The following is a 22249-nucleotide window of genomic DNA, read 5'->3' as shown; positions in this document are numbered from 1 at the left end:
TCATCATTACAAACTTAATCATTTCTCTGTGATGAGGACATTCAGTCTTCCCTCTTCTAGCCATTCAATAACATGCAGTAAATTACTGTTAATTCTAGATGCCTAGCTGGACTTTACACCAATAGAACTTATTTTTCCTAACTAGCTGTAATTTTGTGTCTGTTAACCAACATCTCTCTCTCGCCACTCCACCTTCCCCTTTCTCTCCGCTAGTAACCTCAGTTCTGCTCTCTCCTTCTGAAAGTTCAGCTTATTATTCTTATTGTTTGTCTGTTTGTTTTTAGCTCCCACTTATGAGCGAGAACAAGCAGCATGTCATACTCCTGGCTTATTTCAGTTAACATAATTTTCTCCAAACTCATCCATGCTGCCATGAATGGCAGAATTTCATTCCTTTTTATGGCTGAGAAGTATTCCATTGTGTATACATACCACATTTTCTTTATCCAATTGTCCATCAATGGACATTTAGGTTGGTTCCGAATCTTGGCTATCAAGCTACGATAAATATGAAAGGGCAGATATCCCTTCAACACGATGATTTCCATTCCTTTGGGTATATACCCAGGAGTTCAGTTGCTGGATCATATGGTGGTTCTATCTGTAGTTGTTTAAGAAAACTCCAAGATGTTTTCCATAATGACTGTACTAATTTTCAGTCCCACTAAAAATGTATAAGGATTCCCTTTTCTCTGCATCCACACCAGCAAAAATTTGTTATTTTCTGTCTTTTTTATAATAGCCAGTCTAAATGGGGTGAGATGCTATCTCAATGTAGTTTTGATTTGCATTTCTGTGATGATTAGTGATGTCAAGTATTTTTCATATGCCTGTTGCCCATTTCTATGTCTTCTTTTGAGAAATGTCTACTCATCCCCTTGCCCATTTTTTAATTGGATTATTCATTTCTTTACTGTTGAGTTGTTTGTGTTCTTGTATATTCTGCATATTACTCCCTTGTCAGATGAATAGTTTGCAAATATTTTCTCCCATTCTGTAGGTTGTCTTTTTGTTCTGTTGATTGTTTCCTTTGCTGTGCAGGTTTTTTTAGTTGAATATAGTCCTATTTGTTTATTTTTTCTTGTGTTGCCTGTGCTTTTCAGGTTTTATTCATAAAGTCTTTGTCCAATACTGCATCCTGAAGTGTTTCCCCTGAGTTTTCTAGGATTTTTATAGTTTCAGATCTTATGTTCTATCGTTTCAGATCTATAGTTTCAGATCTTAATCTATTCTGAAGTTGATTTTGATATATGACAAGAGAAAGGGGTTTAGTTCAATTCTTCTACAAATGGATATCCAGTTTTCCCAGCAGCATTTATTGAAGAGATTGTCCTTTCCCCAATGAATGTTCTTGGCACCTTTGTCAAACATCCATTGGCTATAAATACGTGGATTAATTTCTGAATTTTCTATTCTGTTCCATTGGTCTGTGTGTCTGTTTTTATGCAAGTACCATGCTGTTTTGTTAACTATACCTTTGTGGTATATTTTGAAGTCAGGTAGTGTGGTGCCTCCAGAATTATTTATTTTTATTTGCTTCTTTATTTATTTATTTGATTATTTATTTATTTATTTGTTTGTTTGTTTTGCTCAGGATTGCTTTGGCTATTTGGGGGTTTTTGTTGTTCCATATGAATGTTAAAATTGTTTTATCTATTTCTGTGAAAAATGTCATTGGAATTTTGATGGGGATTGCATCAAATCTGTAGATCACATTGGGTAGTAGGGACATTTTTGTAATATTAATTCTTCGTATGCATGAACATGGAATGTCTTTGCATTTTTTTCTGTCTTCTTTAATCAGTGTTTTGTAGTATTTATTGTAGTATTATTGTATTTTTTGTAGTATTTGTTTAACCCCCTTGATTAAAGTTATTCCTAGGTATTTTTTTTTTTTTTGGTAGCTATTGTAAATGGATCTACCTCTCCCTTTAGATCTGATAATATTTACTTTATATATCTGGGTGCTCTGATGTTGGGTGCATATATGTTTACAATTGTTTTATCTTCTTGCTGAATTGATTCTTTTATCACTATATAATGACATTTTTTGTCTTTTTTATAGTTTTTGGTTTAAAATCTATTTTATCTGATATAAGTATAGTTACTACTGCTCATTTTTGTTTTCCATTTGCATGGCATATCTTTTTTCATCCCTTCACTATTAGTCTGTGTGTGTCTTAAACAGGTGAAGTGAGTTTCTTGTGAGCAGCATATAGTTGTGTCTAGTTTTTTAATCCATTCAGTCAGCCTATATATTTCAAGTGGAGAATTCAATCCATTTACGTTCAGAGTTGTTATTGAAAGGTATTGCCTTACTCCTGGAATTTTATACTATAAGGTTTCTGCTGAGAAATCTGCAGGTAATCTGATGGAGATTCCCTTGCAGGTGACTTTATGCTTCTCTCTTGCTATTTTCAGAATTCTCTTAGAAGAGAGAATTTTTAATTGTTCCCAACACAAAGAAATGATAAATGTTTGAGGTGATAGACATGACTTGACTGATGCACTTTGTATACATGAATCAAAATATCACACAGTACCCCATAAATAGGTACAATTATTATGACAATTAAAAATTTTTTTAAATAGAAGTAACTTTAGTAGATAGCATTGTGATGGTTGTATAGACAGGATGTTTGGGCAGCACTCAACCCAGCTGGGAAAAGTCGGGATGTCAGATAAAGCTGCCTCAATCAGGTCACACTTGATCTGTAAGGTGAGGGTGGAAGACCACTCCTGGCAGGGCAAACAGCCTGAAAAAGGCCTAACAGCCTTAAAATAAAAGGATTTTGATGTTGCTAGAATTTGCCATGGACAGTACGAAGGAGACATAGAAAGATCCCCTGCTTACACCTTATCTTGTAGATAAAAGGAGTCAGTGAGATGCCAGATTTCCCTTTTGAAGAGAACACTCAGGAGGTTGTGCCAAGGGTCAATTTGACTGCAGAATACAAAAGGCAGAAAGACCAGTTAGGAGGGCACTGCAGCAATCCAGGCAAGGGATGATGGGATTCTGAAAGGTTTTTTCAACAAACTTGTTGAAAATACATCTATTTGCCATGTGACCATATTTAGAAACCCAACAGGATTAACAAGTGTATGGTTTTTCTTTGGAATACTCTCTTAAACATGAGTCATATCTGTGGTATGGTATAAACACGGGAGGTCACGACACATCTTCCACTCCCTACATCTCTCCTCTCTGGAATGTTCTTCCCTACCTTGTGTTTAATTTCCCACTCATCTCCAGGATCCTGGGGAGTGTCACCTTCTGAAGCACCTTGTCAATTTCAGCCAGCTGTCAACTCCTCTGTGCTAGGTAACTGTGGCATGCTACAGCCAGAGCTTACTGACTCAGTGATAGTGGAGTTAAACTTTCAGGAATTTTGCAAGCTGGTTGGAATCTTGTTGGTAGTTTAAAATTGGCCATGGTGGGAGTATAAATTATAGAAACTGGCAAATGCTACAAATCAGGGCACTTTTTTGCACCCTGGAGAAATTGTTGTTAGGCATTTACTAGCACACCACTGCTAGTGCATTTTTAACTCCTTTCTCTCCTATGAAACTAAATCATTGTATAAAATTTCTGTGACTTTCATTTTTTGTGTATTTATTTTTACTGCTTATACATTTATTTCATTGTTTACATTATTTAATTCAATTACTACTTATTATACAACTATTAATTAGAATTCATCTGCTATGGACCTCACCCTATGCTAGATCCTGCAGTTATAATAATGAACAAATACACACATAGCCCTTGTCCTTACTGTTTTCCCAACTTAGATAGGGAAGCAGATATTAATCAAATAACCACACAGAGGAGAATAAAATCACAGCTGTGATTGCTTCTAAAGAGAAGAGCTACATGGTACCATGAGAGTATACATAAGGGAGACCTCATTTACAGTGAGGAAATGGAGAAATAGGCAGGTGGTCAAGGAAGTCTCCCTAAGGAAGGGGCAGCTGAGCAGAGATCTCAACTATGAAGGGGAAGAGAGCAGAGGAGAAGAGTATTCTAAGCAGATCAATAGTTCTGAGTCTTTACAGACCGGCCTCAGTAGCTTATTCTGATTCAGTGGTTCTGCAGTGGGGCCCTAGAATCTATGTTTGTACTAAGCGCTCCAAGTGATTCTGATGGGCATGGTCTCTTGATCACACTTTGAAAAACTGAAACAAAGAGCATACAAAGATATCTAGTGTTTATAGATATGCATGATTTATCAAATATCCATTTCTTGAGGACCTACTAGATGTCAGGAACTGCACTAGGAATGCCCACATGTGTTTCTGCCTCTCCTGGCCTTGTCCCTTTGCTACTCTGGGCATTGTTTTCCCCATCTGTTAAACGAAGGTGGTGGACTGTATAATCTCAACATAGATGGCTCTAAGGCCCTGAGAATGTGTTTTCACCCTCTCTGTAGATGCACTTGCCAGAAAGGTTACGTGGGCGATGGTTCAACCTGTTATGGAAACATCATGGAGCGACTCAGAGAATTAAACACTGAACCCAGAGGGAAATGGCAAGGAAGGCTGACCTCTTTCATCTCACTCCTGGGTATGCAGCTATGGATACAGATTTCCATGTAAAGAGCAACCCTCTTTCAGGCAAGGGCATCTATAAGACACAATCATTCAGAAATGGATAAGCAAGGCTTTTCTATTGGGATCAGCCCTTCTAGGGAGGGGCCGTGCAAGTAGGAGGGAAAGGGCAGGCAGCTGTTTCCAAGAGGACAAGTAGGAGATTTAGCAATGCAAGAATTCATAGGCAGAGAGCTGAGGACAGGGTCCTGGGGTCACCATAGATTAACAAACCTGCGGTAACAGTAAGACAGGGACAGCTGCCAATGTGAAGGTAAAGACCATCCCCTTTGCCCTGGATTTATGGGTCATTCAGGTGTGAACAAGAGTTGGCAGGTAATACTGGAAATAGAGAGTGAGTAAGACCCCCAGGCAATACCCATGTTCCTCAGTGGAAGTGTCATTTGATTTTGGAGATAGTCTTGGCTGTGTGCAACCATCTCAGCACCCTTGGCCACCCAGCCACTAATTGCCTATAGTGACACATCCTCCCCCAGCCCCCCAGGCAGGGTGACGGCCTAAAACACTCTCAAACACCTCATTTGCAAACACCCTCTGGATCATTACTTCACAACCCCTTGAGAATGAAATATTATCACTGATCATAGCATTAGACAAGACTTCCAATAAAACCCAAATTTGTCCCATCAACAAAAAATGAAACAGAGTTGACCAGTCAACAGAAGCTTAAAATATCAACATTTATATTAGAATTTACTAACTACCAAAAATTATTTCTCAGAAAGAACACAGATAAAGAAGTAAGTGTCATCCACAGGTCAGTGCTGTGTTCTCCACATAAATCTTAATGTCCAGCCTGGATGCATATCCTGCTCCTCACAGCCTTCCTCTAAGAGCTCTTAGCATATTACGTGGGAGCAGACAGGGTGATGGACTGTCCTTTGCACCTGGGCCCTCAAATGTTCCCTGGGACAGAGTTCTATTGACCTCACCTTCCCCAACACACAGTGCTGGTCCACACCATCTCCAGCGTGAGAACACAGGTCCTGTCTTGCTGTCCCACCTTCCACGGGGCAAGGGAAACAGAACTGGCAACATAATTTGCAGGGACCAGTGCAACATGAAGATGCAGGGTCCTTTGTTCACACAGATGGCAGCAGCAGAACATTAAACCAGGAATAGGGCTCTTCTAAGCTGGCCCCAGTTTACAAAGGGTCTGCACATACCAATCAGAAGAGAGAGGGACATAAATGGACCGGTCGTGATGCAAAGCCCTGTGCCTGATTTACTCCTCATGTCCAGTGAGTGACCCATTTGATGTTTTCTTTTTTCATGTACTTTGACTCCGAAGACAAAGCTTATGCCTGGCCACTGAGCAACCTGGGACCATTCACTGTGCTGCTGCCCACAGACAAGGGACTGAAAGGGTACAATGTGAGTATTTAAAATAACCCTATACCAAGGAGCTAATGCAAAAAACCTTAATAGGCCATACCTCCTTTGATTTAAAGTGGGAAATCCCCATTAAAATTAAACCTTCAATGTGAGCAGCTGTTTGAAATAATGTTGTCATCATCCAGTGGGAATGAAACTTGCAGTGCCTGGTGGAGGTGTCCTATCATGATGGTATCAATGAAATAGTTATATTTGACTCAGTGTAAACAATGGGCATATTAATTTATATAAAATTGGGTTATCTTAATCCAAGATATTTTGTGATAATAATTTTTGCTGCATTGAATCAAAACCCAATAAGTTCCAGGCTCTCTCCCCATAACATACAACCACTATTAATCTGTCTGAGATGAATCTGTCTATTGTTAACCTTCATGAGATGTCCTCCCCTCTCTCCTGTTGGGGAGAACAAGCAAATATTACATTCTGGGCTCAGCACTTTGCATGTGGTCTCTTGTTTAATATGTAGATTAAGTTTATACAGAGTTAATAAAAATTCTCTGTTGATCAATTGTTGACTATGTGGCAGTAACAAAATACAAACTTGGTCCAGTGGATTTTTTAAATCTTAACTTTCTATTCCAATGGACCATTAGTCCATTCACTCTACCTGCTCCTTTAAGAAACTTCATATTCTATTCCCGTCCACTTCCTGGGCTCAAGATAGAGCCCTTGGTGCCTGCTAACCCCCTTGCTCCTCCTGGAGCTATTACTGTGCTTTCCTCACTATGTCAGTTTCCGTGCTAGAGCAGCCTCATGTGGCTTGAGAGTGTGCTGTGCATCACTCCAACTCTGCAGATTTTTGCTCGCTTTAAGGCCTGGCTCGGGGTGGTTGCACTCACAGAAAGTCATCTGTATCTGAAAGTGCTCAAATCCAAGTTGGGGTGCACTGGCTTTGATGTCTTTGATGCTAAATAAGGCACAGCACACATTGCAAAACTCATTTTCTCCTTCACACAACAGCTGGCTCTCTTTTTCCAGGTAAAAGAGCTTTTGGTGGATAATGAAGCTGCTCGATACTTTGTGAAACTCCACATCATTGCAGGGCAGATGAATACCGAGTGTATGAACAACACAGACACATTCTATACCTTGACTGGGAAGTCGGGGGAAATCTTCAACGGTGATAAGGTAGAGAGTTTCTTTGATTTTCACTTCGAGAACTGCATTGTTCACCAAGCCAATGCCAGTGCTTGGGGTTTGGGAAAGGTTATGAAAAACGCCTTTCCTTATTCTTTGTTTATCAAACACCTTTGTATATAGGAAGGATAGAGCAACACCAGGAAGGGTCAGGGAGGAGGGGGTGGACTGTTATGTAAAGGGGGTTACAAAGTGTTTGGTTTGGGTCTAGTTTGATTTAGTTTTCAAGACAACCATCAATTCGACTGCCAGCAGGAAGCAGAAACTTTGCTGTAAATGTGTTTCCTGGAAGCATCAGCACAAAGCCAGAAAAGCATTCTTCTTACAAAAGGAAATGGATTGCGTTTGCTTTAGATTGCTGGAGTTGATCCATATTTCCTAACTTAATATTTCTTCTCTCCTTATGCCATTAGCTCTGTTTGGGTTTTTTTTGTTTGTTTTGGTTTTTTTTTTTTTTTTTTTTTTGTCTTTTTGTGACCGGTAAGGGGATCGCAACCCTTGGCTTGGTGTCGTCCAAACCGCGCTCAGCCAGTGAGTGCACTGGCCATTCCTATATGGGATCCGAACCCGCGGCGGGAGCGCCGCTGCGCTCCCAAGCGCTGGACTCACCCGAGTGCGCCAAGGGGCCGGCCCGCTCTGTTTGTTTTTTAAATAAAACTACCCTCCTCTCCCCCTTTCACAAATAACTTTTTGTGACTTTACTGAGCTTGGGGGCAAGTGATTAATTGACAGAATGTGCATATGTGGGTTATGGCCTATACTGTTGCATTCGCCAAATATCAATAGTTAATAGATCATTCATTGCTTGTCCTATGCAAAGTGCTAAGATAAATTTTTGTGTGTTTTATATAAGATTCACAACAACCCTGTGAAGGAGGTACTGTCATAATCCCTGTTGTTCCAATGGGAAAGTAGAGAGGCCACATAGTAAATGTCAGAGCCAGTATTCAAATGTGGGTCTGCCTGACACCAAAGCCCCCATCCTCAATCAGTCTGCCGTACAATGTGTGTAAGGATGAGTAGGTGGGTGGGTGGATGGATGGATGGATGGATGGACAGATGGATGGACACATGAAGAGATGGATGAATGAATGGAGAGATAGATGGATGTATGAATGGGTGAATAAGTGGATGGATGAATGGATAGAGAGAGAGATGGATGGATGAATGGATAGAGAGAGAGATGGATGGATGAATGGGTGGAGAGATGGATGGATGAGTGAAGAATGAATGAATGAATGGAGATACATATGAATGTACGAATGGGTAGATAAATGGATAGATGAATGGATGGATGGAGAGATGGATGGATGGATGGGTGGGTGGGTGGATGGATGAATATATGAATGGATGGAGAGATGGATGGATGAATGGATGACAAATATGAAGATGTGGTTTCCTTTCTTACAGGGAAATGCATGTATTCACTCATTCATTCATTTAACAAATATTTACTAAATCTGTAACATTGGAGTCACATGAGAAGAAGAAAGAATTAGTTTTAGTTATTCATTCAAAATTTTTTAAATGTTTTTTATTGTGTGCCTTCTCTGTGCAAGACACTAAAGTTAAATTGAATTTACCGTAAATTGAATATGTTTGCCCTATCGAGCTTGCAATCTACTGGAGCTTTGTAATGCCTTACCCACATTTAGCATGTGATTGTCATCAGTGATTTCACACATAGTCTTATATGGTCTTAATGAAAACCCTGTGAGGTCAACCAAGCAGACACCTTTATTCCCTTTTTAGGTTTTAAGTAACATACCAAATCGCATATCCAATAAGAAGCAGGGCCCAATGACTCAGGACTTCTGACTGCTAGTCCAGTGCTTGCTCCTTCGAGGACACCACATTAATTCTATTTTATCTTTCTTTGGTGTTTTAGGGCGATCAACTAAAGCTTAAACTTTATGGGGGCAAAAAGAAAGTAAAGATTATGCAGGGGAACATAATTGCTTCCAACGGGCTCCTGCACATCCTCGACAGAGCCATGGACAACATAGCACCCACATTTCAGAGCAACACTGAGGTGAGATATTTCAGGTAAAAGTGGTGTCAATCCAAATCCGTCTTCCTCTGTTCCCTGAAGAGTCACAACCAAGAAGAAAGTGTACACCAGCACTACGTGCTTGTTCTTCATTTGTGTTAGGATCTCCGGCACAGAGAAGATGGGATGATTTGACTGTTTCCAATAGAATTTTGGGTATCTCTGCAGAGAGAAAGAAAGGCAGGCAGTATATGAGCAGGAAAGATCTGGATATTTTACCTCTTTTATGGCACATCAGACAACTCAGTCAATGATCAGTTGTTGTGAAAATGTATCCCTCGTGCTTTACGGAGGACAGTCAAAGCAGCAATAAAATTTTTTCCCTCTGACCTATATGATGATGGCCAAAAGCTACCTCAGAACATGCAGGTCTGAATAATAACAGCAAACATTTGTATAATTCATCGCAGTTGACCAGCTCCTTTTATATACACACTTACATATAAACTCTGTCATCTGTCTTCTAATATTAGGGTTTGTATTTCCAAAATTACCTTATTTTTTTTTTCACTGATTTTTAAGCAAAATGTCTCTTTTTAGCAAACCATAATGACAATGCTACAACCAAGATACAGCAAGTTCAGATCTTTGATAGAGGTACGTACTCTTTATGAATTTCTGGAAAATGTTTAGGTCAAGTCCTTTGTAAAATTAGCAGGGTATCAATTATAAATACTTTATGGGGAATTACTTAAAATATTTGTCTGAGGAAAGCTGCAAATATAAAATCTCATTTCTCAAATGCAGGAAACCAATGTGGGACGTGCCTTAGATGAGGACGGGGTTGGTGGGCCATACACCGTTTTTGTCCCAAGTAATGAAGCATTGGACAGCATGAAGGATGGCATTCTCGATTACCTCCTTTCTCCAGAGGTACTGTACCCCACTTAATGCTGATGGTATCAGGTCAGCATCACTGCTCCAGTCTGTGTCCATATAGGCTTTTTCTAAACTGGGATAGTAAATAAGTAGCACATATATCACCACCTACCCTCCCACAACCAAGGCAGACATCATTAATTAATCACAGTATTCTGGAACAAACCCTGGATGTGGCTTCAATCTTCTCAATAGAGTTCCAAGTTGCTATGATCAATCAATTAGATTCAGCACAGGAAATAAAATCTCTGCAACCATAGGTCTAAATGTTTGGTTTCATTTGTTCTGGCTCTTCTAATATTTCTCAGTAGTAAAATTAATATATTGTGTCTCCTACAATTCTAAAACCACCTAGAGAATGAAGCCCAAACTAGGCCATCCAGGGCCAGGCCTAGGCTAAGTTTCTTAAAGGAATAAATGTTCTTTTTAGATGGTCCAGCCTTTCCTTTCTATTGCCTTTATCTCTCTCAACAGTAACACTCTCCTGTATACCATGGGCCTTCCATCTCTCACATTTCCCTCTAAAAAGGAGATTATTGACTCCTTCACACTAGAGTGTAAATGACTGAAACCATTTAAAGTGTTTTCTCTGTCAGCAATAACAGCCTTAACTTGAGGAGGACAGCTAATAATGGAATTTTGTTCATTAGAACATCAAATGGTAGAATTATACGAAGGACCATAAACTTTCTTCCAGGATGCTGAAACCATGCCACCATCTTGGCAACGGGACAAGACTACCTATGACCTCATATAGATCAGTGTGGGTTATACAGAGTAGGGGGTGTGGAGGGAGTAGTGATTCCCAAACTTTACTGTGCTTAGGAAGCACACCACAGAGCTTGTTAAATAGACAGATTCCAGAGCCTCACCCCAAAGATTCTGATGTAGTAGTACTGGAATGAGGCCCAGAAATGCTGATAAGCACTGACTTTATAACTCAGGTTTTGGGACCCTGAAATGTGTTGCCTATTTTGTTTAGGGGTTCACATAGATACATTCCTTTCTAGAATACTTGCAGGTTTCTATAAAGTTATCTTGCTTTTAGAAAACTTCGAATTAAAAAAAAATCAAGGAGATAAATCAGAAGGTAATTTCTTATACTGCAAACTCTAGATGTTCAAGATATGAAAGGATTTGCTGTGGGCTTCCATTTAAAAAGCCCAGTCTCCCTGGGTCTTCAAAATAGAATGTTATTTTTAAAATATGATTCACATTCAAGTTTTCTGAAACCTAGCAATTGCTAAAAAACTGTTTTACAGTACCCCTCTTCAGAACTCACACTTAATGAGAGGGTTCTTCAAACAGTTCGTGGAAGGACTTGTATTATCTTTTGATTCTATTTTTTCAAGAACTTTTGGAAGTATCCTCATATTTAAAGTGAGCTAAAAAAAAAAAAAAAAAAAAAGCAATGTGCTCCCCTGGGAAATTATTAGAATCCTGAGATTATATGGCCTCCCAGAGTGCATAGCTTCTAATTTGATACAGATATATTTAAAGTAGAAATAATAGGGGAGTCCTCAGGCACCTAATCAGGAACACTTAAAATCTTTTAGCAAGAGTAGAAAAAATGATAAAATCAACCTCCTTGCATTTCTGTCAAACACCTTTATTCAGAAAGCTTTTCTCTTTCCCCTCCCTTGTAACTCCTTCCAGGGGTGGCTGGAGGTGGCTCGTTCAGACTCTCAGGAGTAGATTGTGTATACTTTTTCCCAGCTCCATTCAGTGAGATCACATTGGTAGCTTGGAATCAGACTTTGGCGGGAATATTTACACCATAGAAAGTGGCCAACACTATCAATCAGGGCTTCTACTCACCACCGTGAAAATGATTTAGGAGCATACCACTGCTCCTGGCCCTCAATCTTGTTTTCCTCAAAGGAAGTATCTTTCTGCCTGCAAAGAAAATAAAACTTCAGATGTCTTTGTTCCAAGTCAAAAATTGCTTTTCCACTTAAATTTCTAGGTAAGGAGAAAAATGATCCATTTCTTCCTCTTTCTCAAGTCCAGAGCCCATGCGGGTTAAAATTTCTCAGCCTATGAGAAGCTCCTCCTTTCTCCATCCTTCTTAATAGCATCTGTTAGCTTTACCTTCAGGGAACAACTTCAACTGGAGACAGTAAAGTCCCCACAGGCTATGCCAATGAAATGGAAAATAAACTGGTTTCATTAGAGGAAGGGTTTTTGAATTCCTTTCCAGTATATCTTTCTACTTCTCCCTGAAGCAAAATTTCAGTCCAGAAACCATTCCTTCCCCCATAGAGACCACAGCTACTGATTACAAGCCCCAATCTATGGCTTCATCACTGAACTGGAACAGAATAAAAGCAAAGGGAGCCATGGATTTGCTCTTCCTGATTCACAGATGCCTTGCAAGGAAAATGGGACAAAGGGACATGAATTTACAGAGTTCAAGGTCATATTAACAATTTGGTAGAAAAGCTCTCTCTTTCTGCCTCTGACACCAAAGGATGTGGGGTTTTTTGTTTTGTTTTGTTTTGTTCTTTTACCTAGAACAGCAGGGAGGGAGGAAGTGTCTTCAAGAAGGAAAGAATGCACTACACCAAAAGGCTCTTCAACAGCAGCACCTGGAAGCATCCTGTCAGTCTGAGCCATACTGGAGAGAATTCTAACTGAACCATGGCATTGACAGCCCCTGGCCTGATGAGGCGGCGGGCATGCACAGTGGCTGGAATGAGGCTGATCAATTCCTTTGTCCCTTTCATTCTCCTGTTTCTTGTTAAAAGTGTCCAACACCAATTACTTCTTGAGGCTTTAGAAGTGGATTATCCAGTTGATAAGTTCTTTCCTATAGAATCAGAGGGCTGGAAGAGATCCATCAAAGTACCTTTATTTTGCCGGCAAAACTGAAACTCAGGGGTTAAGTGACTCGCTCAAGGTCACACACAAGTGGAACGGGGTTCATGAGGTCAGTGCTTTTGCCAGGATCCCTCCCCCCTCCTTTTAATTTACTGGCACAAATGTTTATAGAAGGCCTACTGTGTGCCCCATACTGTGCTGGCTAGGGACACAGTGATTAGTAAACCAGACAGACCCAGTCCCTGCCCTCAAGGAGTTTGTGTTCCAGTTTGGTCTGACATTTCCCGGCAGTTCACACTGAGCCCCACCTCTTCTGCCACTGAGCATCAGAACATGTAGTGACATTGCTCCTGCCTAGCAGTCCCCACTTCCAGCTACCACAGACTAGCTGCAAAAGGAAGTCGAGCTGCTCAAGGCCACATAGTAACAAAACCAGGGCTGCAGGAAGCACCACTTCCAGGGCAGCTAACTGGTAGTCAAGTTCAACATTCTTACTGGTAACCCTGCCCCACGCATAATACTACTAACTTATAGATATGGTGCCTATGTAATTTATCATCCACACCAGGACCCTTTTCAGAGTGAATGGAGCTGCCAGGACAATAGACATAAGCCAGGGTTGTCCTAGAAAAACCGGGACATGTGCTCCCCTTACATACAGGTAACTCACCTGGTATAGTGATGAAGGCCGAATGCGGAGCGGAGGCTGGGTGAGGGGAACTCAGGTTCATCAGGGCTTTCTTCTGGTCTGGACCTTCATACTGTTGGAATACGTCCATCCCTAGAACAGTCAGCCTCTTGGCAGTTATCCTAAAAACTTGATTTGTGATCCTTTGCCTTTCCAAGCCAGTGTGACTGTGGCTATGCCACTTATGTAGCAGAATTCCAGGGCTGTGAAGCTTGTAACTCCAGCTCTGATGCAGCTGGGAGATTGCAGACATGCTGCAGCAGCCCACCACTGCACCGCCTTCTTCCCCCAAAGAGAGCAGTCCCCATGCTCCTGAACCCCATAGGCCCCCTCCAGGTCACCCCTATGGGGACTGCTCAACCTAATATAGTCCCCTCTGGGTGCCCCAGGGCTCTCTTTTTTTCCCACTGCTGCTTTAGTTTTCTGAAGCATGATAAACCTTGGAAAGGGCTTTGAAGGAGAGGTGACCTTTTTGTGGAAGGGAAAGGCGATCAAGATCTCTGTGACAATATATTCCTAAATGACCAGTATGTGGCCTAACAGACATCTATTCATGAAGCAAGTGAAACAGAATCATATATTGAGGCTGTCTTCGAAAATCCAGAATGTGGCCCTAGACATTGGGGGATGTAATGGAGCAGAGGACTGAGAGCTTGGGCTCGTTCTTAGACTCATGTCCTGAGCTAAATTTGTGGCCTTGGACATATCTTTGAAACTCATAAAATGGGTCAACAGTAATCCCTACCTCACAGGAATACTGGGAGGATTAAATGAGATGTGCATATAATCTTTTCAGAACAGCTTTTGCCACAGAGTAGGAATTTGGTTAACGTTAGCTATTTTGGAAATGGGATTTATCTCACCCTGGATTTCCCAATAAAAAAGACATGGGTCATTTATTTTTCTTGACTAAACACTCAAAGTCATTTGAAGAAGATCCCATAAGAGGGAGAGTGTTGTTTTTTTTTCATTGACTAAAGAAGTATTTGGGTTCCTTTGCAGGGATCTCGGAAGCTTCTGGAACTCGTCAGATACCACATTGTCCCATTTACCCAGGTTGGCCCCACTTTTCCTTTTTTTTTTTTCTCAAATGTATTTATTTTTTAATTGACACATATTGATTGTACATATTTATGGGGTACAAAGTTATATGTCAATCCACGTATACAGTGTGTGATGATCAAATCAGGGTAATTTTCATATTCATCATCACAAAAGTCCCCACTTTTCCCTGTTCTCAAGATGTCTGACCTAGTCTTAAATTCCAATGTTTTGGTGCTAGAAAATTTGTCACATTTGTCCTTTATCTATAGCACTGAGCGAACCCTCAGTCATGAATAATGAGTCTGTTATCAAAGGAATTTTCAAAGCCACAAAAACTCCTGACATCAAACTCCCGTTATTTATTTTATAAACTTTTAAGGTTTTGTTGTTTTTTTTTTTTTCTGGTGAGGACTTTAAGAAATCAGGGTGCGTTGCTCCAAATGTCTCTCCTGTTCTCTTCTCTTTGCAGCTGGAAGTGGCCACTCTTATTTCGGCCCCTGCCATCAGGAGCACGGCCAACCAGATCATCCAGTTTAACACAACCAGCAGTGTAAGTGAGAGACCCCCGCGGGCATCGTTACTCGCATGCGCATGCGTCTGTGCTCTGATGATGACAATTGACCAGGTTATCCCACCTCTCCAGTAACTCCCAGGCTTGAAATCTTTATGATTATTTCATTCCTCTGTTACTTCTTTCAGCAAATATCTGCTGAGCAACCACACGTGTGCAAGTCTGCACTGGCTACTAGGAACAAAGCAGGGGAAAAGATAGAATTACATCCCAGCAGGGAAAACAGACTTTAAACAACTCATTAGGCAATTGGTTAATTATTTAATTACTGTTGCCATGAGTGTTGCCCAGAGAAAGTTCAGGGAACTATGAAAGCACTTAACAGAAGGATTCTCAGAAAGTCTGGAGGTCAAGAGGTCCTCAGGGACGAGGTGATGTGTTGGCCAAGCTGTGAAAGATGAATAGAGTGAACTTGGGCAGAGATGAGTGGAAAAGAGTTCCAGGCAGAAGGGAGAGAACATGCAAAGGCCCTGCGGTGGGAGGGAACATGACCTATTTAAGAAACTCAAAGAAGGCAGTGTTGTTCAGCTAACTTCCTGGAATTGTAATACCAGCAAAAGCCTGGCAGCACGGAGAGATTATGTCTCCTGCTCAGTCACTGTTGTGGTAATGATGTTGATCTCATTCTTTCAGCAAGTTTCTATTGCATGCCTACGATGTGCCAGGCACTGTCCTAGGATAGGCCAATGAACAGTCAAAAGTCCCTGTTTGCATGGAACTTGCATTCTAGTAAAAAGGGAACAGACAATAAACACGTTAAATAAGTAAAATATATTAGAAAGTGCTCGGAAGAGAAACAGCAAAGCAGGGAAAGGGAGTAGAAAACCGGGGTGGAGCTGACATTTTAGATAAAGCACCCAGGGAGTCCTCCAGGAGAAGGAAACATCTGAGCAAAGACCTGAAGGAAACGGGAGAATGCACAGTGTGCAAATCTGGGGGAAGAGCATTCAGGAAACAGCAAGTGCAAAGGCACAGAGTAAGGAGTGTGCCCGAGATGTGTGAGGAACAGCAAAGCCAGTGTGGCTGGAACAGAGGGAGAGAAGGGAGAAAGGCAGGAGAGGAGGCCAGGCAGTAAAAGGGTGGGGGACGGAAGGGGAGGTCGCACATGGCCTAAGAAGTCAGGGCAAGGACACAGGTGCTTCCTCAGATGAGATGAGAAGCCACTGGAGGATGTGAGCAAAGGAATGACGTGGTCATACAAACACTTGGGAAGACTAGTTAGGAGATTTGGTTGCAGTTAATCCAGAGAATGAAGGTGACTCAGACCAGGGTGGTAGCAGAATGTGGCTAGAAGTGGTTGAATTCTGAGTGTGTTTTGAAGGTAGACACAACATGATTTGCTTGTGGATTGGATGAGGGATGAAGACAGAGGGAACCAAGGGTGACTCCTGGGTTTTTAACTTGAGCAACCAGAGAATAAAGTTTCCACTAATACTGCAGAGGGAGCAGGTTTCGAGGGAAAGTGGAGATCAGCAATCTGTGCTAATTTGCTCATTCTCTGCTCCCTCCACTAGAACTTGTCTGTTCATTGATGTGTCCTCAGTGTCTGAGGTAGAGCATGATTCAAGGTCAATAAGTGTCTTTGAATGGATGGGTCCCCATCTCACCACACAGAGCTGAAACAATTTGCCCAAGTTCTGGTGGCAAATGCCCAGTAGAGCTGGAATAGTCATACCTCTTCCCCAGCCCAGCACCTGCAAGCACTCTCTGCAAGAACACCTTTGCCTGGGGTCAGTCAAGAACCATTTAACAGATTCAAACTTCCCTGTCAGCCAAACCCTGACGTAACAGCAGCCCTTGCTTCAGTGAAAAGTTAAGTGACGTTGAGGGCTTTTAGCAAAGCTGCCACCGCTGAGCTGGACCTGGGCACCACTGGCTCTCCTGCACTGCAGAATGAAAGATGTCATTGCTCCCTTCCAGGGACAGATTCTGGCAAATGATGTGGCAATGGAAGAAATTGAGGTCATTGCCAAAAACGGCCGAATTTACACACTGACCGGAGTCCTCATTCCTCCTTCCATTGTGCCAATTCTGCCCCATCGATGTGACGAAACAAAGAGAGAACTGAAACTGGTAAGAAAATTAGGGTGATAAATAAGGGCCCCCAAACAGCCCCTCAGAGCAGACAACATTCCATGCCTTACGATTCTGAGCAAACCGACAGGAGCCTTGTCCCCGTGGGGCTTCTGTCCTCATGAAGAGGCCTGAGGTCCCCTCCCATCCACCGTGAACCACGTCCCTCAGGGAATTTCCACAGTGATAGAAACTGCTCAGGTATGTTCGTTTCCCAGAGCTGCCACACATTACCTCAAATGACCACAAAGTGGGTGGCTTAACACAACGATAATTTATTCTCTCAAGTTCTGGAGGCTAGAAGACTGAAATCAAGTTATCAGCAGGGCCATGCTCTCTCTGAAAGCTCTAGGGCAGAATCCTTCCCAGCCTCTTCCCAGCTTCTGATGGCTCCAACAATCCTTGCGTTCCTGGGCTTGTGGCCACAGCCCTCCAGTTTCTGCTTGTGCCTTCACATGGTCCCTTCCCTGGGACATGAATTTGGGAACAGACACTATTCAACCCACTACACCAGAGCGCCAGGATCAGACTAGGGTTTTCTTCCCCCATAGGATTTAGGATCAGTCTCCCACCTCTTCCTTCCCCTGTCCCTGTCACCTGGGACCACCCTGCTCCAGGCCCACAGCTTCACTCTCTCTAAGAGGGACTTAAAATGGAATGTCTTCTCGAGTAGAGGCTCTGGCCTAACCAATCAACCATCTTTCTGTAGTTCTTTTCAAACCCCAGAACTTCTGTTTCCCTGTGAGCTTCTTTACCCACTAATGGCCTTTTCTATTTCCATGGAAAAATTTTGGCTCAGCCAGTTTTAATCAAAGCACCCCAAATTCCTATACTACTATACATGCAATATTTCATTTCTCATGGAAACCAAAACCCCAACTTACAGCAACAACAGATCCCTGTCTTTCTTTTCAGGATATTTCAATACTATGTCAATGGTTATTTGCATGATAACCTTGGAACATGGTCACTGAGCAAGAAAAAATGGTCTCATTTTTTAAATTTTGTCTTATTGATCCCTCTTCTTGTCATGAAGACTGGAAATAGCTACTTAGGCACCTGGCACAGGATTGTGGTTGACTCTTTTAATTCTAGATTTCTCAATAGATACAATAACTGTGATATGTTTTAGGTTATTTGGTATGGTACTAGTCCTCTGTGCTAGTCAAATACCATCTGGGGGATTTGATTCTATTCCGAGCACCCCTTTTTAAAAGAGGCAGAAACATGGTAACTTTCCCAGCTCGTTCCCAGCATGTTTGATGTATTCTTTGGAAACAAGTAGGGGCAGTTTCATCACCTGGTTTAGACCAGGGTGAGGATCAGAACAGGCCAGAGAGAGTCGTCTCCTACCCCAAAGATTAAAATATTAGGAAAATAGGGCCTTTGCAGAAAAGAGTCAGAAATTAAATGTGTTCTTCAGAGCTCCCCAGCCCCAAGCAACTGCCATTCAAGTTCAGAGAAGGAAGTCTATGGAGGGACAAGGGCAGCCCTAATGCCTGCCTTCCACAGGGCTGTTCTGTTTCAGATTGTTCAGAAGCTTATTCTCCATCTCCCTGAAGGACAGAACCAAGATGTGGGTCTGAGCTGCAACACAAAGAATCTGGGTTGGGTCAGGAAAAGAACTTCCCAATAGCCACCTCAGAATGACATCTTCCTTTACTATTTTCTCAGTTTAGAGTCACACCTATCTGCTCTGTATGGTTTGGGATGGTTTTAATTGGGTCTATTAAAGGTCCAAATGCATTCTCTAGAAAGTATTTAGGACTAGCAAAGAGTAGCAGCAGCTGGTATCATCTAGAATTCTCAGTTTTCACCAGGCTGACCCCATAGCTGCCATTGGGCGTGTATGTTTAGATCTTAGAGGCTTAATACATAACCCTCTGTATTAGTTAGGATCCTTGCAGGAAACAGAATTTATCCAAGATGTTCAAATGAGGAGACTTAGATGAAGAAGCTACTGCAGAGAAGTGGGCAGGGCGAAGGAAACAAACAGGTTATGCAGGGCACTGGGAGATGCGATGGCAGGAGACCATCACCACCCAGGACCAAAGAGCAGGGGAGCAGGGTATGGAGTCACCTGAACCAGTGAGAGCGGGAAGAGGGAGCTGGAGGGGTGATGCCAGAGCAGAGAGGGAGCAGGGAAGAAATTCCAGACCTTGCTCTCCTCCTACCCACCAATATCCTTCTGGTGCTTCATGTTGGCCAAAACCAATCAGAAGCTGGCAAGGGAGCCCAAGAGACCATCCTTCACCATCTACCCGCTGGGACACAGAGCCAGGTGGGGAGGGTCAGAGAATGGATCTGGAGAGGTTTAGAGGCACACATCTCATTCCTTCCCTCCTGAATTCAGAACTGATGGGGGAGAATCCAGGAGACTGAAAGATTCAACGTTCAGCCTTAGTACTGCTAAGCTAAATGGAGAACATGGCCTTATGTCTGTGGCCAATGCCAGTACTTCATCCCTGGCACAGGTGGACAACTGGAGTGTCCCCTCTCCTCCATGCAGAGAGTTGATCAGAAGCCTGAAGCCTGTGAACAGGCTGGTTCTGCAAGAGGGAGGGGAAGGGGCTGCTTCCCAGCTCCTTCTCCCACCCCCACCCCCAGTACTGGCTTCATCCCTTCTCCCTGGGGCAGAGTCAATGGGGCTAGAGGTAGGAGAGAGGCCAGGAGTGTGACTCTAGTGGAGCTCCCTTCACAAAGAAGCAAGCATGAGGCGAGGGACAGAGCTGTCCCCCTGCTCCCTCTCACAGGGACACCTGTACTGACCTACTGGGTCTTTCCTTCCAGGGCACCTGCGTGAGCTGTTCCGTAGTGTATTGGAGCAAATGCCCTGCTGACTCTGAGCCCACAGTGAGTGTGACAGCTTTGTGAAACCGCACATCACTCAAGCAATCCCACTTGTGTAGTTTCTCATCCTGCCTACCTTCCTTCTCTAAAAGATAGCAAGTACAACTGGGGTCATACAAGATCGGCTCTTAGCCTGCTGTGTGGGGGGATGGTAAGAAAAGAACCCACAGACCTGTGTTTGAATCGTTCGCTGACCCTAGACAAGTTGTTCGACCTTGCTATTCTAATTTTCTTCATCTGTAAGTAACAACAACGAGGACAACAGGATTAGCACAGATAAAAACCCAAGCACAATACTATACCTAAATCAAGTCAGCACTCAGTAAAGGTTCCTCTCTACCTCTCTCTCTTAAATAAAATCCACGGATATGTATTTGCTTTTCTCAAGCATTATTCTGGAGATAAATACAAGAAATGTCAGGAAAATGACACTGGGACTATGAAAAACTTGCAAGTTTTATTGAATTCTGTACACGTCTATTGAGGATTGATCATATATTAGATGTAGTGCTTGGTTTCGGAGGCATAAAGATGAATAAAATGTAGTTTAGTTTCGTTTTGTTTTGTTTTGTCCTGTCTTGTCTTGAGAAGCTCAATCTAAAAACAGTTGTAGAAAAATCGATAATTAATATGCCAAGTACTCTACTGGTGGCAAAAGCAAAATGTTCTAAGCTAAAAGTAATGATAGAAATTTCTGCCTGTTAGTTCATCATAAGAAAGAACTTCTCAGCCAAAAAATTTAGTAACACTAGAACAGATCACTGTGAAAAGGTGACGAGCTCTTTAATATAATCCTGTTGTGAAGTATTTAATAAAGCAAAACATTAAAATTAATAGGCACTGGTGTTAGGATATTTATTTTGCTTAATGAAGCCATCACCCCTGAGTCCTGCAGGATGCTGTCAGCCAGGGAATGTGAGAGGGAGAAGAGGAAATCGTGCTGGCAAGTGTCACAGTGATTGCTGTGTGCCGGACATTGTTCTAAGTACTGTATGCAATAACTCTATGAGGCAGGTATATTATCTTCATGACCATCATAAGATTGGGGAACTACAGCAAGGAAACACAAAGTACCTCGCACAAGGTCACACAGCTGACATGTGACAGAGCCCTGATTTGGTGTGTGTTTAGCCACTGTCCTATATTGCCTCAGCTCTGGGACAGAGGAGGAAAAAGGAAAAGAAAGGGAAATGAGGCACAGGGATAGGAACCCAAAGAGCCCCAAAATTAGCCCTCCCAGGCTCCCATGATCCACACCTGGTTAATTATACTAAGGTCCAACAAGAGGTCTAGAATGTTCCTTCCTCGCTGACCTCAGAATTCCTTTACATATCTAAGATTTTAGGATTTTATAGCCTAGAGAGGCCTCATTGCTCTCTTCCTGAGCAAGAGCTTCAAATGAATGAAGAAGCTTGACATAAACATATATCAAAGACAAAATCTGAGCCAGAAACTACATTCTCATGGCAAAATTTGAGATCTGCATTATTGTCCCATTTCATAGATTAGGCAGTGGAGGCCCACAGAGACTATGACTTGCCTGTGATCCTAACGCCAGTAGATGGTAAGACCCACTCCGTGGACCTGATATTTACTAGCAGTCTTCCTTAGAAAAAATGATTTAACCTGTCTGAACCTGTTTCCTTATGTATAAAATAGGCAGGAAGAACATACACATGGAGTTGAAGATTGATGAACTCATGTGCAATGTGTCCCATAGTAGGTTCTCAGTAAATGGTGGTTCTAGGTAATCACGAGTGGGCATCAGGGTTAGAGAACGGAAGGATGTACTTCAATCTGCTTCCATGTCTAAGAGGAAAACTTAGACTATCAATTTTACTTGGTGGCTCTTTACACAAAGTAAAGATAGACTCTTAACTGGCTCTAAAATTTCTACATAGGAGGAGCTTAGGGATGGCTGTAGATCAGAAGGGTGTCTAGGTTGCATACAGGAGGAGCAGGAAAGTGTTCCCCAATCCATCAGACGTGTCTGCCATGGCATGAGAAGTGGCGTAAAGAAACATGCCACAGATTGTGCAAACCCTGGCCTGTATTTTACCAAAAAGGAGACAGGCCTAAAGAGGGTGACCAAGCTCTGGTGTGGTCTAGTGCCCTGTCCTGACATAAGTGG

General features: G+C 42.2%; 1 protein-coding gene across 1 annotated transcript in view; it reads left to right on the top strand.

Annotated features, from left to right (window-relative positions):
• The window catches only part of STAB2 (stabilin 2), a 164677-nt gene that overhangs the window by 40200 nt on the left and 102228 nt on the right, over positions 1–22249 (top strand). Inside the window, exons 10-19 of the mRNA XM_063075355.1 lie at positions 4431–4564; positions 5900–5982; positions 6985–7134; positions 9032–9175; positions 9734–9790; positions 9941–10066; positions 14583–14636; positions 15094–15174; positions 17116–17268; positions 20059–20121. Coding sequence (XP_062931425.1) covers positions 4431–4564; positions 5900–5982; positions 6985–7134; positions 9032–9175; positions 9734–9790; positions 9941–10066; positions 14583–14636; positions 15094–15174; positions 17116–17268; positions 20059–20121 — 1045 coding nt within the window. The remainder of the gene's footprint in view (positions 1–4430; positions 4565–5899; positions 5983–6984; positions 7135–9031; positions 9176–9733; positions 9791–9940; positions 10067–14582; positions 14637–15093; positions 15175–17115; positions 17269–20058; positions 20122–22249) is intronic.

This window comes from Cynocephalus volans, chromosome 12 (genome assembly GCF_027409185.1).
Source record: "Cynocephalus volans isolate mCynVol1 chromosome 12, mCynVol1.pri, whole genome shotgun sequence".
In the NCBI taxonomy this organism is placed as follows: Eukaryota; Metazoa; Chordata; class Mammalia; order Dermoptera; family Cynocephalidae; genus Cynocephalus; species Cynocephalus volans.
The sequence above is the reverse complement of the archived record's forward strand: the minus strand, read 5'-3'. Positions and strand labels throughout refer to the sequence as shown.